This window comes from Protomyctophum bolini (assembly GCF_963924005.1).
Source record: "Protomyctophum bolini genome assembly, chromosome: 21".
NCBI lineage: Eukaryota > Metazoa > Chordata > Actinopteri > Myctophiformes > Myctophidae > Protomyctophum > Protomyctophum bolini.
Window position 1 is genome coordinate 29,914,117 of NC_137882.1, and position 18,327 is coordinate 29,932,443.

General features: G+C 43.3%; 1 protein-coding gene across 1 annotated transcript in view; it reads left to right on the forward strand.

The window, feature by feature from the left end:
• Positions 1-18,327, forward strand: part of LOC308336688 (catenin delta-2-like) — a gene marked incomplete at both ends in the record, with an annotated part of 436,833 nt that overhangs the window by 310,396 nt on the left and 108,110 nt on the right. Inside the window, one exon of the mRNA XM_080794186.1 lies at positions 1,536-1,686. Coding sequence (XP_080650312.1) covers positions 1,536-1,686 — 151 coding nt within the window. The remainder of the gene's footprint in view (positions 1-1,535; positions 1,687-18,327) is intronic.

The window sequence follows — 18,327 nt, forward strand, 5'->3', positions numbered from 1 at the left end:
TTATAATACACTATACTGTGCACAATGTTGGGCAGGAACTAGTTACTAGTAATATATTACTGTAATATTATTTACTTTCCCCAGTAACGTGTAAAGTAAGAGGTATTACACAGTTATACCATGTGTGACTGGGGACAGTGGTTTAACTTTGTAAAAAAAACAATTACATATTACTTTTTTGTTTTTGTTTTGTTGGCTGCCATTTCAAAACATTTAATTGTAAAGGTCGAGAGAGATTGCTGCTTTATTGTATAGACCTTTTAAACTGATTGCCGACTCTTATTTAATACAATTGGATTCAGTTCTAAAAGTATAGCTGACTAAACAGATTGTGTTGTTGTAGGATCCCTTAAGTAATATAATATTCTTACTTTTTAAGGAGTAACAAATTACTCTCTTGAGTAATATTGCCCAGCACTGCACATACATACATACATACAGTAGCCTGGTATGTAATTTATGTTTCAAATATGTGTAACGATGAGTCGAAAGATGTGTTTATAATATATATTCTTTCCTATGCCAGTGGCTTCTGACATACATAGTAGTGGCGAGGCTTCTTTTCCACACTCTACATTGCTCTGAAATGTTGACCCCTACTTAAATGTTGACCTTAAGTACTTGACGTCTACTCCCTGTGACATCACTGTTCCACTTGGGTTCCTCTCATTCACGCACAATGTACTGTATTCTGTCTTTCCACGGCTAACCTTCGTTCCTGCATTTCCTGCAACAGAAACCTGCATTGTGATCAATGCCTTTCTGACAGAAATAGCAGTCTGGTAACTGCCTTTCTGACAGAATTATCAGTCTGTTAACTGCCTTTTTGACATAATTTCCAGTCTGGTAACTGCCTTTCTGACAGAAATACCATCTGATTAATGCATTTCTGATAGGAATACAGTGTGATAAATAGTGACGTGTGTCGGACATTACTAACAATAACCCTAACCTAACCCTAACCTCACAGGGAAGCCACGGGTGAGTCTTATAACCAGCCACGTATGTCGGACTCCATCACGGTCTTTATCGACACCATATTTGTAGTTTTCACAAATATAGTAGCCTGGGGTCCACCTATGCTTTCTATGGCATAGGCGGCTCCCAGCAGGATCCACCGGGAGAATCTAGACGCAGCTGCGCGACATGACTATTAATTACAGCGTCAATTTAACAAAGGTGCAGACAATCAGAAATCAGCAGAGAGTGATCAACGTTTGCGCTACCGAATTTAAGTGGACTCGGTCACAGACTTTTTCTCTCTCTCGCTGGAAATAAAAACAGTTTCCAAGGCTACAAATATAGTGGCTTTGAAGTCTATTGACTAACGAGCCATGCTGCGAGCTGTCTGACAGAATGTGTGTTCAGGCTGTAGTAGAATATCACAACAAGTTTGCAGTTGTGGTTGACTCCATAATATTAACCGTGGTCTCCTCCTGTGTGTGTGTGTGTGTGTGTGTGTGTGTGTGTGTGTGTGTGTGTGTGTGTGTGTGTGTGTGTGTGTGTCTCCCCTGCCATGCGTGCGTGCTCCACAGTGGTCGGTGTACATCCGCGCGGCGGTGCGCAAGGAGAAGGGCCTCCCCATCCTGGTGGAGCTGCTGAGGATAGACAACGACAGGGTGGTGTGCGCCGTGGCCACCGCGCTGCGGAACATGGCCCTGGACGTCCGGAACAAGGAGCTCATCGGTGAGTGGAGCGGAGGCAGGAGGAGTTGGCCTCATTAGGCCCACTGGCAGAGCCTAGCCCAGGTGAAAGGAATTGGCCTCATTAGGCCCACTGGCAGAGCCTGGCCCAGGTGAAAGGAGTTGGCCTCATTAGGCCCACTGGCAGAGTCTGACCAGAGCCTTTTGTGGTGGTTCTGGAGAACCGTGCGACCGACCGACTCAATACCTGGCACTGCACTCCCTGTGGGGGGGTGGAACGCGTGTGTCGGATGTGAAGTCGGTGGGTCTAACGGTTCTCAAGTTACGTGCATTACAACCGTACACACACACACGTATGCACGCACGTACGCAGAGACGTGGCGCATTTATAGTAGGATACAGATGCTATAGGTTAATTGTTTACCACGGTATCCTAGTTTCTTTGAGGCACTGCATTTATACACTCTACTTATGTGACCATTTACCTCGCTGTTTGTTGACCAGAGTGCTTACTTTGCTTATCCACTTCTCAAACAAACACGTGTGTTCTCACTGGAGAAGAGTGTTAGCAAAATGCCTACATTGTAAATTGTGTGCGTTCAATAATGGTTGAGCAAATGGGGCCAATATTATCCTCTCTCCATGGCCAGTATAGACGCACACTGCAGGAACAATTCACCTCCTCAAAATGTGCAGTGCCATTTACTAATGCAGTTTATTTCGTATCGTGATGTGCCGACTTAGCATTATGGTTCAGCCTTTCTATATATAGATGGCCATTAACTGCCGGGTATTGTCTATACAGGAGGCAGCTGCTAGGTGTACACTGTGTTGCCTGTACTTCATGTACAATATAAATGAACATTAAATTGTAGAATTCAATACAGTATACGTGTCGCTCCCTGAGTTACAACATGTATTCTGACGAGATGCAACACGCCACACGCAGATTAGACACACCAACAGACCGACATGCGTAAACGACGGTCGGACATGTGGTCGACCATGCGCTGCTCCCGTGCATGCGGTTAGGTTTCTGGTTTAAAGGACTTCCGTGTTTTGTGCCGTACAATTGTACATGTGTAAGTAAGGAACAAAGAATGTTTGCTTTCGCCATCATTGTTGAAGAAGATTTTTATTTTATTTTATGCCAGTATTAATTCAGTCACACGAGAGAGACTCGGAGTAGAACCGCTGCTCCTTCGCCTGGAACGGAGCCAGCTGAGGGGGTTCGGGGCATCTGGTTAGGATGCCTCTCGGGCGTCTCCCTAGGGAGGTCCTCGATGCACGTCCCACTGGGAGGAGACCCCCGGGGCAGACCAAGGCGCAGTTGGAGGAAACACATTGACTCACTGGCCTTGGAACGTCTCCCCCAGGAGGAAGTCACTAATGTGTCTGGAGCACTCTGGTGGAGCTGTTGCCCCCGCGACCCGACTACGGATAAGCGGTTGAAGATGGATGGATGGATAGTTATAGGTTAGGGTTTGAGGTATAGGTTGTCGATCTAATGACAGTTGGACCAATAGTCTCTAAACTAAAGCCTGTACCCATTCTGACCACTTTTTCCACACAGAAGAAAAAAAATCTTTGATAATTTCAGAGCTGCAATTATCAAGTCAAGCCTGCAGCAGTCGTCTCCAACACGGTTCTGTGCTAGTTGAAATGGATGTAAAAGCACCCACAGGGATCAATTTAGCTCTGGGTGGCTACACAGTGTTCTGCAGTGGATGGCTGAGCATCCACACAGGGTTCTGAGTGGAGATCCAACTCCCGACAGCGGCACAGTTTAATTGTTGCTGCAATCGGAGAGCTTCGAAACGTCACATAACGGTACCATCGTCGCACAGCTTTATGAGCATAACCCCCGAATGGAAGGAGTCCCAAAAGGGTAGAATGGTTAAATGGTGCATTTATCGTGCCTAGTGTCTCCAAAGCACTTTAGAGACAATGTGCATTAAAGTTCACCGATTCTCACGCGTGAGCCCGCACCATTGCACACACCGATGGCAGAGGGAACCATATAGCCTGGCCCTGCAGCTATAGCGTGTTTTCTGGTCTCTAGAGGGGTGAGCGAGCATGGAGCAAAGCACTGGAGAATATTGGTTCACCCGATGGTGGTTAAATGAAGGTTCCTTTCTATTTGTTTGTGACTAGAGGCATGATTGAAGTGAGGCCACCTATACCACACAAGCTGAATGCAATAGAGGCATGATTGAAGTAAGGCCACCTACCACACAAGCTGAATGTGACTATAGAGGCATGACGGAAGTAAGGCCACCTACACCACACAAGCTGAATGCAATAGAGGCATGATTGAAGTAAGGCCACCTACCACACAAGCTGAATGTGACTATAGAGGCATGACTGAAGTAAGGCCACCTACCACACAAGCTGAATGCAATAGAGGCATGATTGAAGTAAGGCCACCTATACCACACAAGCTGAATGCATGACTAGAAGCATGACTGAAGTAAGGCCACCTACCACACAAGCTGAATGCAATAGAGGCATGATTGAAGTAAGGCCACCTACCACACAAGCTGAATGCAATTGAGGCATGACTGAAGTAAGGCCACCTATACCACGCAAGCTGAATGCAATAGAGGCATGATTGAAGTAAGGCCACCTACCACACAAGCTGAATGTGACTATAGAGGCATGACTGAAGTAAGGCCACCTATACCACACAAGCTGAATGCAATAGAGGCATGATTGAAGTAAGGCCACCTACCACACAAGCTGAATGCAATAGAGGCATGATTGAAGTAAGGCCACCTACCACACAAGCTGAATGCATGACTAGAGGCATGACTGAAGTAAGGCCACCTACCACACAAGCTGAATGCAATAGAGGCATGATTGAAGTAAGGCCACCTACCACACAAGCTGAATGCAATAGAGGCATGACTGAAGTAAGGCCACCTACCACACAAGCTGAATGCATGTCTAGAGGCATGACTGAAGTAAGGCCACCTATACCACGCAAGCTGAATGCAATAGAGGCATGACTGAAGTAAGGCCACCTACCACACAAGCTGAATGCATGTCTAGAGGCATGACTGAAGTAAGGCCACCTACCACGCAAGCTGAATGCAATAGAGGCATGATTGAAGTAAGGCCACCTATACTACACAAGCTGAATGCATGCGGTCAAAAATACCTTTTTTTCCCTGTGATGTTATTGGCTACGCTTTCACGCCTCCATTAACACGGATTTTGTGAATACTTGGACCCATATGGAACATGCAGTTATAATTTTTTCCTTCCATTTCCTGAAAAGTAACAGTTTTGGACACACTGTAGATAGATATATCTGTATGTATATATATATATATGAAAGCTAGTTGGCTCACCCGCGCTGCTGGCCAATGGGGCAGCATAACATTGTGTCTATGGGGCATGTACTTTTTAAATAACCATAACTTGCTCAATTTTCAACCGATTTTCAAACGGTTTGGTTTGTTCTTCTGAATCATAGCCACGTTGATAACGTTTGTATGAAACCAACCCGTTTGTAAAGCCGTCAAGATTTGAGCAAGTTGTGACTCTTTTAGTTTGAGCTGCCATAGAACATACTGTACTGCAGCCCCTCAGCAAGATGGCCGCCGGGTGAACTACGTCAGAGGCTCCGCCTTGAGCCACCTAGCCTTTATATATGTCTATGGTTTTGGACATACAAGGTTTCCACCCCGACAGTGACGACGTACAGACGACATCACACGCGGTCGTTTATAGAGTGCCCTGCAGGGCTGTGGCTGCCAGAGCCCTCTTTCAACACGCCGTGCTTAATTAGAGTTTCAGTGCACGACGCGCACGTTTAGTCGCCATTACGGAGAGCTCTGTAACATTGTGGGTGCTCACGGTGTCACATCAAATACCCATTAGCGCATTAATTGACAGCACTTTACCGTATTATGGTTATCTAGCGCTATAGCTCATCCGCTGCATAATACTGTAGTGATACAGAGAGCCTTGCTTTGTCATCAAGGATAGTATTACTTGCGCAAGCAGAGCGCGCAAGTAATAATTTCGCCCGGTCTCTTCAACGTGACAGCCGTCAACCACTTTTCTGTGTAAGCAAATCTGTGCCTGGTTTGCTGGGACCAGATTACACAGATGACCATTTCTCGTACGTCATCATTGAGAGCTAGTCATACATATACACACCATGTACTCTGGTCCCAGCTCTCAACGATGACGTAAGAAAAATGGTCATCTGTGTAATCTGGTCCCAGCAAACCAGGCACAGATTTGCATACACAGAATAATGGTTGACGGCTGTCACTTTTTGGCACCAAGTAACCACAGTATACTGCTAATCAAATTACAACTACATACTCTATATAGTATATGTATATGTATACGTATGTCTAGTCATTAGTCATTGCTGGGAAGGTGCATACGCATCGAAAAGGCTGGGACGGTGCATAGGGCGCAAAGTAACCACAGTATACCGCTAATCAACTTACAAATGACATATACATAGAGGCAGAAACTGAGATTTGACAGTTTGTAGCGGTTTGTAGCGGTCGAAAGTACTTGCGCGCTCTGCTTTAGTGTGCAAACAAGCAAGTATGCACTCGGCAGAGTGCAGTTCTAGTTGTTACTGTTTTTTGTGATATATTTCGTTATGTTATATGAGCTGATGTGTGGAATATTGATTGATTGATTGATTGATTGATTGATTGAGAACCAGTGTGCTATATAAAGAAAGCTGGTGGTGTGTGGCACAAATGATGTGTGGTAGAATGGAGATGACTGGAGACGCCGAGAGAGAGAGATACGGTAAATGATTAAAAGCTTCCCTTTGTTACAAAGCTTCTCTCAGTTAAAGGAACATCAATCTGCCCACCTCGGTTCTTCTCTCCGCGGCCGTTTACAAAGCGGTGATATTATTCCAGTAATCGTGCATGTTTATGGCGGGGGTGTGTTGATAGATAGACATCAAAGGCTCGCAGCGCCTTGAACGGCAGCCTGCAGTAATGAGCGGGAATATCAGGCCGTGGTGGATTTTCTTAAGTAAAAGTATCAATACTGCAATATGGAAAATTGTCCTCTATTTTGAACTGGCTGAAATGTATATCGTATACGACGCATTGTGAGCTATTTTCAAAAGATGTTTTATGCATTTGAAAACTTTGAAATGCATAAACAAATTGTCTTCTAAATCCTGACAGTTTTCTCAAACATTTTCATGTCAAGGACACCCAAAATTATATGAAATTGGCCGCCGACCCCCCATCTGAAAATAATGTTGTTCCAGTGACTCCCCCAGAAGCAAAGGTATATTAAAACGTTCACTGTGAAAGTTCAAAGATTTGCGCCACATTTTCACGATAAAAAAACAGACCTACAAGCTCGTAGCGCGGCATTCGGTGCCACACTATGAGCTTGTAGGTCTGCTATTTTTCAATAGCTAAAGTATAACAATGCTTAAAACACCAAAAGGGTTTCCCTCCCAGAATAGGTTAAAGCACTGAGTCGAGTTCTGCTTGACGTTTGTTCCTAAGAGGGGAGTTTTTCGTTTACCACGGTAAACGCTCTGGGTTGGCTCCCTGTCGGTTCCTTTGCTCCACACGTAAAGTGTCTCGAGACAAATTGTTGTGATTTGTCACTTAAATGAAATTGAGTTGAATTGAGAGAGCCAGAGAGAGAGAGCCAGACAGAAACGGAGAAAGAGAGGGACAAAGAGATAGACAGACATAGACGTCAGACACGACGAAATTACAGAATGGACGTCACCCTATACCGCCGTCCTCTCAATGCCTGATACTTGTGATTATCCTGGCTTGCAGGTGGGCTGGCTGTGTGTGGTTTGGTTACCATGGTGACGTCCAAGTGGAGGGGGGGGGGGGGCATGCATGATGCTGCCGGCGCTTATTAAGAAGCCACGGCTGGTTCATCCGCTAAGCCTAACTCAGTGGGCTCAGTATTGCAAGTGGAATATATATATATATACATATATATATATATATATATATATATATTCAGCCGAAGCCGAAGCCAATAAAAGACAACACAATATTAATAAACATACAACAACAACAAAAAAGATACGGAAATTCATAAAGCTCTAACAAGCTCTCATAAGCGAGGCACACATACCCTAGTGTTTCCACATAATTATGTGACCGAGTACAGTGGTTTGATATACAAGGGGGCCATGGTCATTTTTCAGTTTTTCTTTTACATATTATGAAACTGCATAATGTAACCTTTCATATTATGACGTATTGCTCATTGAAATTGGGGGAACAATGAAGAAGATATGACCATCTGAAACCTGTTGAACCAGAAATCCCAAACTTGAGAATTTCCCCTTCAAAGTTGTCAAAGTTTTTAGCACCTCTGAGCCCAGGAATGGGTGTGACAATAGATACTTGTCTCCACCCCTAATGGCTTGCATAAACACTCCCCCCACCCACTAACCACTCCCCCCACTATAGCTTAGCTGTGAACTGCACAGAATGACTTGAGTGGACACTTAATATATAGTATGTGGAGTAAAACCAAGTAGGCTATAATTTATTCCATGAAGTTACTTGTAGTGCTTTTAATTGCTAAATGTACTGTAAAGCAGTATAACTGTATCTGTAGACTAGTTAGACTAGTTTGTTTATTTCCACATACTTACTGTGGACAATGACAAATAAGAGTGGCATAAGAATAAAAGACTAACTAACAGTTTAAAATTGCACTTTCCCTGCAGGACTAAAGAGTATAAAAGTTTAAAAATTCCACTTTTGCAATCGGTATCTAACTGTCTACTCTACACCGTAGTCGCCTCATTATGAGACCCATCAAGGCTGCATTAAAAAACGAAACGCGAGGTTTCTCCAGAGAGCCAGTGAAGAGAAGAGAGTCCGCACACAGGTTTGCTCCAAGGTGTTTGTTTTTTATTCAAAACACCATAAATATAACACGACGTTTCGGCCGTGAACGGCCTTCATCAGGTGATAATCGGTAGTATATGTGACAACTCCCTTTTAAACCTAGTCGTCACATCACGTGACTGATGACGACTGCATGGGCAGGTGATTCACTAACACCAATAAGCGACATGACAATCAATATGAACATGAATAACCACCACATCAAGCAAGTTTACAATAAGGCAACACAGTTTTCAAAAGAACAATTTCAATAAAACTTGCTGGTTTTTGCTTGTTACAGACTGTTTTAGTATTTTTTTTAAATAAATTTTTTTTAAATATTTTTTATATATTAGATTTTGCATTTTTTGTTTGTTTTTAGTTTTAAGATTTAAAAAGCTTTTGGTACCAAAAGTAGTTTACAGTTTGGGCAGACTGCTCCAAAATAGTGTTAATCAGTCAGAACAATATCAAAGGGAACAGGTAAGAGACACATGAAGGCTAGCATTCAAGATCAATCAATGGTTCTCTGGACATCGGCCAGTAAAGCCATCAAGATAAATTTAATTTAAAGTGGACAACCCTGATAAAAGACAAGTAACGAGAAGTATACTTCACAAGACCAAAAGTCTTAAATAATAAGTATAAGTATCTCCAGAGAGCCTGCATGGAAGGTAGTTAGAACAGAGTCACAGAATAGCTATAGAATGGAACTCACCTATGCTTTTTATGGCATATAGGCAGCTCCCGGCATGCAGGATCCTCCGGGAGAAACTATAGGCACTGCTGGACTAATTAATTAGAGGGAGAGAGAGAGGTGTGTGTGTGTGTGTGTGTGTGTGTGTGCGTGCGTGTGCGTGACGTGGAGAGTGTCACTGTATGCCACCTTAGGCTTCACCCATAAGGGCTGGCTGTAGGCTATACAGCGAGGTGCAGTATATAGGCTCTAAATATAGATTCACCTTGACCGCATCTGAACAATAGTGGATTTTCCTGACTAACATTATTAGCTTGTGCATACACAACGTGCTGCGCTGTCTGTATACTGTAGTGTACACTGTACATGTCAGCTTCCATCTTTTCATAATGATGTGCCCCAAATATGTGTACGACTGCTACACACGGTTAGACAAGTAGAACACCGGGAAATGTAGCTGCTGGTCCTCCTTGGTTCTGAAAATCAATACCACACTCTTCCCCCCCCCCCCTACTGTTTCTTTTAAGGTATAGATACACAAGTCTGTACCGTGTTTCTTTCGCCTTAAAGCCAACTGATTGTCTGTGGTGTAGATGAAATCACTTAGCCTGTCAAGTTATTGTTTATTGAATGGATCCCCATTAGCTGACGCCGTGGCGACAGCTAATCTTCCTGGGGTCCATATAAAATACATACAAAACAATACATACAGTAATTACAAATACATTCAACAGAGTTAAATACATGAAAATACATAATTACAATTTATTCTATAATAATTAAATGCAACATAATGAGAATAGCATTATGGGCATGTGGTCAGCTGTATAGCAAGTGTTCCTTTAAAGCATATTTGAAAGATAATTTATGTTGTGTTATGTTAATGTGAGGTGGTAACATGTTCCAAAATGATATTGATCGATACATAACTGTTTGTTTAAGGAGGTTCGTTTTTGGAGCAGGGAGTGTTAAATGACCGAGGCTGGCAATTCTGGCGTTATGATTATGTGTCTGTCACTTGATTTTAATAACTGTTTGAAAAAGTAATCTGGTGTTTGATTAGAAATTGTATTTCTAACAAACATGAGGACACTGTAATGGAGTTTGTTTTTGAACAGATAACCAGGACAAGCGTTTATGCATATATTCAATATTTGTGCGAGTAGAACAATGAAGTGCCAGTCTAGCAGCTCGGTTCTGAACAAGTTGTAGTTTGTACAGGTCTGCTTGAGTCGCCGCTGACCATACAACAGGACAATAATAAAGGTGACAAAACACCAATGACTGTATCACTTGACCCATGACTGAGGATGTCAAGTATGTGGAGAACTTCCTGACCATGGCTATACCTCTACCCGTCTTAGTTACAATGCCATCAATATGGTCCGACCATGACAATTCACTGTCCAGTAGAACTCCAAGCAGTTTAGTTTTCTTAACCTGTTCTATTGGTATACCGGACATGTGCATTGTTTCTTTTTGTCCTTGGGCAAAGGAATGATCTTTGCCTCCTTCCAAGCCTCAGGACAAACTCCATAAGTTAAGCACCTATTAAAAATAATAAGTAATAACCTTTGTAGCACTTTAGACAGAACGCTGGCTGTATACTACCTTACCGTCTTGTTCTTAATGACAGGCACGGGAGTCACTGTGTGTGTTAGAGTCACTGTAAGCAAGGAGTCTGGCCGTACACCATGTGTTGTTAGCAATCTTGTAAGGCAGATGGACACTTTGGACAGCAGCACTGCTATACTCTATACTCTCTCTCTCTCACACACACACACACACACACACACACGGTCCCGCGATTTTGCGACGATGTGTCTTTGGCCATACTGACCACGTTTTTTTTGTTTTTTATTTCCCCGTGGTCACCGCAACCGCTCCATCACATCATGGAAAGGGAAACTTTTGAAAAAGCAGAGGTAAAGTCAGTGACTTAACTATCACGCCCCCACAAAGCACAGGCGTACAGGGCAATTCCGCCATACTACTCATACGTCACGGTCTATGACTTGGCCATCCAAACTTGTCCAGAGAGGATAGGATAGGGCAGAGAAAGCAAAAGAAACAATGGAAGTAAAAAAGGCAATGTGACAGACAGACAGACAGACTTGGATGCTGATTGGACTGAATGATGCAGTATATTCACTTTGCAAATTCACGGGGGAAAAAACAAATCCATTCCAATTTGTTGGGGCGGTTTGATCTGAATATCACGGCACTATAGCTTCACCAGGTTGGTATTTAAACGCCTTCCATTCATTCCCTCGTGGCACGCATATACGCTCCGCTGTATTAATCTCATCTGGCAGGAGCGATGGACACTTGGGAGGAGATGTATAGGGAACAGAAAGTGAACAAAGAGACAAGATGTGTGGAAGGAGAGACTCACTGGAGAACAGAATGCATAGGCCTATACTCGAGTATGTTTAGTTGCTGTCGGGAAGAATTAGTTTTTCCGTCATTTAATGTCCCTAAAACTAATGTTCTTAGTCGTACGAGACTGTCAAGCAAAGTAGTGAAAATAGACAATCTACACAACGAAACATGCTGGTTTAAGTCTCTGCATTAGTCGTGATTGAGTTGTTTTCCCTCCTTTTTAACTATTTTGTGTGCCCGGATCGCCACCTTTTTTCTATAAACAATCTACACTACTGACTTATTTTCTAGATTCAGATGATTAAAAAAACAGCTTAAGCTCGCTCCACTTCATGCCGTACAACAATCGCCAATACAAGCTCACAACGCGTCGCATCGCAACACATTGTGAGCTTGTAGATCAGCATTATGTTGTGCTTGGAATGGATTCAGCATCATGAAAACCCCCTATTTTGCCTTCTATAATGGTATGGTCACATATTATGCCAATTATGAAAAAAACATGCAAGTTATCATCTGGCAGTTTCTACATGCTGGGGACCCCCATACTCAACATTTCTAACATACAACGTTGGTGTACTCAACATGCCTGAGTTCACATTCTGGCAAGTGGAATAATACCTTTGTACAAGCATTGCTGCTTCTACTCAAGTAAAAAGTAATAAAAAGAAAAAGAAAGAAACTAGGAGTAACTGTTCCATCATGGGGACGAGAACAGCCACGGTTGCCGGCCAGGAGTTGATGCCAGTGGACTAGAATTAGGCGAGGGGCCACCGCGCGACACAGAGCGTGGCCCTCCCTTTGCCCCCGCTCAATTTGTTCTTGTCCCTGGGTAGCCTTAACCTTTACACGTCACCAAAGGCTTTTTTTTTCTTTCAACACGAGCCTCTAAAGAATAAAAGAGGTGTGAGGGTGGGCTGAAACCCACACGAATCAGCGAGTGGAATGCTTTTTTCCGAGCAGCATGCTGTGTAAGTGCAAATCCCCCGTTGCACTGGCTAATGTAGGGAGGAAATGACTGGCCTTGTGAACGGACCATTTCCATTTGAATTACTGTGGGCTATTAGTTAGTGCTGGTAGGTTTGGCCACTGTTAAAGGAAATAACAGCTGGGTTTTCTTTGGTGTATGAGAGCATGTCGATTATTGTGAATACTTAGTTTTTATTGCCAATCATTCCCCAGCCACATAGCATTGCCCTCTGCTTTTGGGATGTTTTTTGGGAAACCAAATCAATGACATGCATATAGGTCATTAGGTCAAGCAGAATAATATGTTTTTGACTCTGAGGAATATGAAGGTCGAAACGTCAGTCACCCCTGAATTACAAACAAAAACAAACAAAAACAAACAAACAAGGGTCTCTCCTGAATTTCCCATGGATATTATGTCTTTTCTGATGCAAGTTGTCCCTGTTGAGCACCGATAAGCCCTTCTACCTTCTGCTGGCTGAAGCGTGCAGGATTCATCTTTACCTAATTTAGTGTGCCTTGGTCACAGATGTACATACTCACGTAAATGTGTTGTGTTAAGGACTTAGAACTTGAGTAAATGTATACCAATTGCTTTCCACCACTGGGGATGTTTTACTTAAGTAGGCCTACAAGTATCAATACTGCAATGTAGGAATACTGAAGTGGTTACTGTATTTTTTTTGTCATGATAATAAACGTTTACAAAGTAACTAGTAGTAAGTGACGTTTTCAAATACATGTAGTGGAGCAAAAAGTACAACATTTACCTCCGAAATGTAGTGCAGTAGAAGTAAAAGTATTGGAATTTACTCAAGTAAATTACAAATACCTCACAATTGTACCTAGGCACAGTACTTGAGTAAATATTATGTTCCACCACTGAGGTATAAGGAGAGAGCATTGTTTTACTGCAATATTTACTGCTTATTGATATCGCTAAAAACGATAATTGTTCTGATCCCAGTGTTCATAATCTCTCTACTGTTTTCACCTCCTTAAGGAGTGATTTGCAGAGCCTTTCTGTACATCCATAGAGCTAAATGCAAATCACAACATCTGTCAGTGCAAATCCACTCCACTTGTGTATACCTTATGCGTAGTTATTTGACACGCATGAATTGGCATACCTTGTTTGTACCGTCGTGCTGTCCTGTAGAAAACATGTGTGACCACATTTCTAATTTGTTGTTCTACTTTATTTGGTGAATGAAGGCCCTATACATGTTTTAGAACAAAATATTGTGTGGGCCTTGAAAGATTATAGTACCAATGCTGGCAGTGCATACAAACACGTGTGTGTGTGTGTGTGTGTGTGTGTGTGTGTGTGTGTGTGTGTGTGTGTGTGTGTGTGTGTGTGTGTGTGTGTGTGTGTGTGTGTGTGTGTGTGTGTGTGCGTGTGCGTGTGCGCATGTGATAGAGTCGATAAATGTGTTGTTTTGTGTGTGTGAATGCACAGCGGGCAGGTGGGCATCCTGAGGGTATGATTCCAGTCTCACCAAACAGATTAGGTGTGAAAGTGTTTCATTTCTTTCTGGGATTCATGGCTGCAGGCCGGCCATGTTGTACGTCAGTGCTGGAGAGGAACTATGAGTGCATTTATTCAAGTGCCGTACAATGTCGAGGTACGATCCGATTACGATCATTTGATTGTGTGTATCTGCCGGAAACCGATTTTCCCTGATATTGGATATTTATATTTTTTATTGAACACTTACCGTATGCCATATCACAATCGTACAATATCCAAAATCACAGACAACATCCAGTTTAATATCATGATATGGATATGATATTGATACTATAGGGATGTCCCGATCATGTTTTTTTTGCTCTCCATCCCATTCCGATCATTTGAAAATGACGTGATCGGCCCCCGATTTCCGATCACGAGATCGGGACAACCCTACTTTGTATCTCTACTGTGACAACTTTTGTCACAAGGTACTTTGTTAGATTTAGAATAACATCACAGGACTTTTAACCACTAGCCCTATTTTATGCTTCGGCTATTCGCAAATTGCCAAACTACAAGCCAGGGGTCACCAACATGTCGGCTTGTGTTGGACATTTTCCTGCAAACTACAATTTTTGCCACAAACATAAAAGTGAGGGGTCAATAATATTACCATAAATACTAAATGCATTATGGTCCAGTGGACACGGGGAAGAACAAAGGCTTTGTTTTTTAAAGAGGGAGAGAGGTTTGACCTCAACCCTTTGTACTTTATTTGTATTGTATTAAGATAGTGGAAAGCTGAGAGGGAAGGAGTAGAATAGATGGTGCAGTTTGTAACAATATTTTAAAAGTCTTATTACTGTCACTATTTCCATGGCCATCTGTGTACTTTTGTCTACTTTGTACTTCAACTTCTTCACTTTCGACATTGACGCTATATTGCTTTCCATGGTGCTGAAGTAACTGTAACTGTAGCTGTAGCTGTCCATGGTTCTATAGTAACTGTAGCTGTCCATGGTGCTGAAGTAACTGTAGCTATCCATGGTTCTATAGTAACTGTAGCTGTCCATGGTGCTGAAGTAACTGTAGCTGTCCATGGTTATATAGTAACTGTAGCTGTCCATGGTGCTGAAGTAACTGTAGCTGTCCATGGTGCTGAAGTAACTGTAGCTGAACATGGTGCTGAAGTAACTGTAGCTGTCCATGGTGCTGAAGTAACTGTAGCTGTCCATGGTTCTATAGTAACTGTAGCTGTCCATGGTTCTATAGTAACTGTAGCTGTCCATGGTTCTATAGTAACTGTAGCTGTCCATGGTTCTATAGTAACTGTAGCTGTCCATGGTTCTATAGTAACTGTAGCTGCCCATGGTGCTGAAGTGACTGTAGCTATCCATGGTGCTGAAATAACTGTAGCTGTCCATGGTGCTGAAGTAACTGTAGCTGTCCATGGCTCTATAGTAACTGTAGCTGCTGTCCTTCTGATGGCAGTCCCCTGAAGAATGTGTGTGCCAAGTTTGGTGTTGGTCAGAGCACCGGTGACCCTCGCAAGTCCAGATCTTACGTGTGTGACGTCCACGGCCCCATTGAATTTGAATGTAGGCTGGCCTGCTTGTGCATTGAAGGAAGCATGAGTTCAGTGCGGGGCTCTCCCCAGGTTGGCAGAGAGAGAGAGAGATAGAGTAGCGCCCAGGATTCCAGCTTAGGCATTTGGCACCGGGTGAAAAATGCATGGGTTACAAAGTTGTGGGATAAACATTTAGGTAAAAATGCCACTACATTTGTACTTTTTCCTCACACCTCCCTCCCTCTCTCCTCCTCATCTCCTGTACAGGAGCTGTAGTAGTAGTAGCACTTCTACTCAAACCGCTCTCTCTATACTCTATATATGCATTGCATGACATCAGCACAAATAATACCACAGTTGACAAATAGTGACAGAGTGCATCGGATCAGCCATCAGGTAGCAGTCATGCTCAATATGTAGAGGTGTCAGTCATGCTGCCATTGCATCTCCCCCTCCGTCTGCACGCGCTTATCTTCTGCCTCGCCCTCCACCACTTTCCCCTCTGTCTGTCTGTCTGTCTGTCTGTCTGTCTGTCTGTCTGTCTGTCTGTCTGTCTCTCTCTCTCTCTCTCTCTCTCTCTCTCATGCTAATGACATCATGGCCAGAAAGCGCGTTACTGTGGAAACAGACGGAAGGGGCACTGCAGAATTGTCACTAATCACACAATTCCCAAGTGTGTGTGTGTGTGTGCGCACGCACATTTATTCACACACATATTACTGTATCCATGTGACAATATAACGTACAGTTCCACCATCGCGTCCAGGATCCCACACACACACACATACACACACACACAATGACACTCTGGGTAGAGGGGTTTGGGTTGTGTATAGTTTCCTTGCAGTGATATGACTCGGGTGAAACCGAACAAAAGGAAGAATTCATTAAAAGCTGATTCTGTGCGCTCGTGCGCACCAGTACATGCACGCACGCACACACAAGTGGCATGTGTGTGTGCATCTATCTCAGTTAAGAAATTCATGATTTTTGTGGTGTGTGCGTGTGCGTGTGTGTGTGTGTGTGCGCGCACGCGCGCCTTTAATCAGCACACTTTGTTCTCTGACACCCTCAGTCTGTGACAAGCAAACAAAGACACAGACAGCCAATCAGAGACTAGAAACAATTAATTAGAAAGAGAGAGAGAGAGAGACGGAAAATGGGCCTTTTAACTTAACTATATAGACTATATACCGCATAATAGAGAAGGGGCAGCTAGGCATGCAGCGGAGGTGTGAGTGCAGAGACAAGACATGCAGAGCTGGGATGTCTGTCAGCCTATTTAATGAGCTCTTCAAACTGCTGCCGTCTGGTTTCCAGAGTCAGAGTTCAGCCTTAACCCATTCTGAACGGGAACCCCTTTTTGTTTGGGGTTTTAAGCATTATAGCTATTGGAAAACAGCAGACCTACAAGCTCGTAGCGTGCTACGAGCTTGTAGGTCTGCTATTTTTTAAAAGCCCCGTGAAAATGTGGCGCACATCTTTGACTATATCTTCTTTCAGAGCGAATGTTTTTAACTCAAATCTTTGCTTCATGCATGGGGGGCGTCCCTGGAACAAAATATTTTCAAATGAGGGTTGGCGGCCAATTAAATATAATTTGCGGAGTCCTTGACATGAAATATTGAGCACCACTGTTTCAGAAGACATTTGGTAGAATCGTCCTCAGGTCAAAATGGGTTAACTCCCCATGCTATCTGGATGCGAACGCTCACATCTTTCTTTTGACATGCACGCGTGTGGAAAACGGAGTCTAAAGTCACGCAGCTGTTCAAACAACGGAGCGGAAAAACAGCGGAGATGTGTCAGTCACAATGGCAATTAGAGCACGGGGGTCTTCATAGACCGTCGTCATGTGTTGTGTTCAAATCGAGTTAAATCATTGTTTCTGTCCTGTTAATAATGTCATTGGTTCAAATTTATACCAGACGGCAAATCACTATAACCAATCAGGAAGAGCTGGACCAATGACAAAGCTCCTGGGGAAACCTTTGAAGGCAGACTACGGCCCCTAGAGGTGTCACAGAGACTTCATTATTTTGGAGCGCGTTTAACCCATTGTTGGCTGTCTGAATAAAACGAATGTGTGAACTGAGTGGTGCAACTATACTTGTATAGTTACTGTACTGTACTGTGTTACTGTACTGTACTGTACTGTACTGTACTGTGTTACCGTGTGGGGGTCCCTCTACTGTACTGTACTGTACTGTCACACCCGAAATCACTTTGTCACCTGTTGGTACTCTAAACAGATAGACAGACATATGGGATAGACAGACAGACAGACACACATTGCTGTTCCTTGGAGTGGCTGCATCACTCAAAAATCCAAAACATGCCGCCATTACGATGCGAAACACGAACAGCCTCCACAGCATGTTGGAGTCCAAACAAACCGCTCGTTCACTTGCATTGAGCTCATTTTCCCAGAAGCCCTAGCAGCCCATGAGGATGGCTTGATTTCCAGGTTTCGTCGTCATAACGCTATGGGCCTCGTCACCAGGTCCGCGAACAAAGCCGCTCTTTCTTTTTAATCATTAAAAAACGGCGAATTAAACACGTGAAAACAAATGGCGGGTTCAGCGTATTAAGATTAAATAATTCAAAGCCCTCAAGGTGTCAATAGGGACGTTTGACATGAGAATACACAAGAATTGAAAGTGTGAACAGAATAACATTTTTAATTTCATCAGGTCTTTATGTATAGTTGCAGCGTCATCTACCGTCAGACAGTCTTTCTC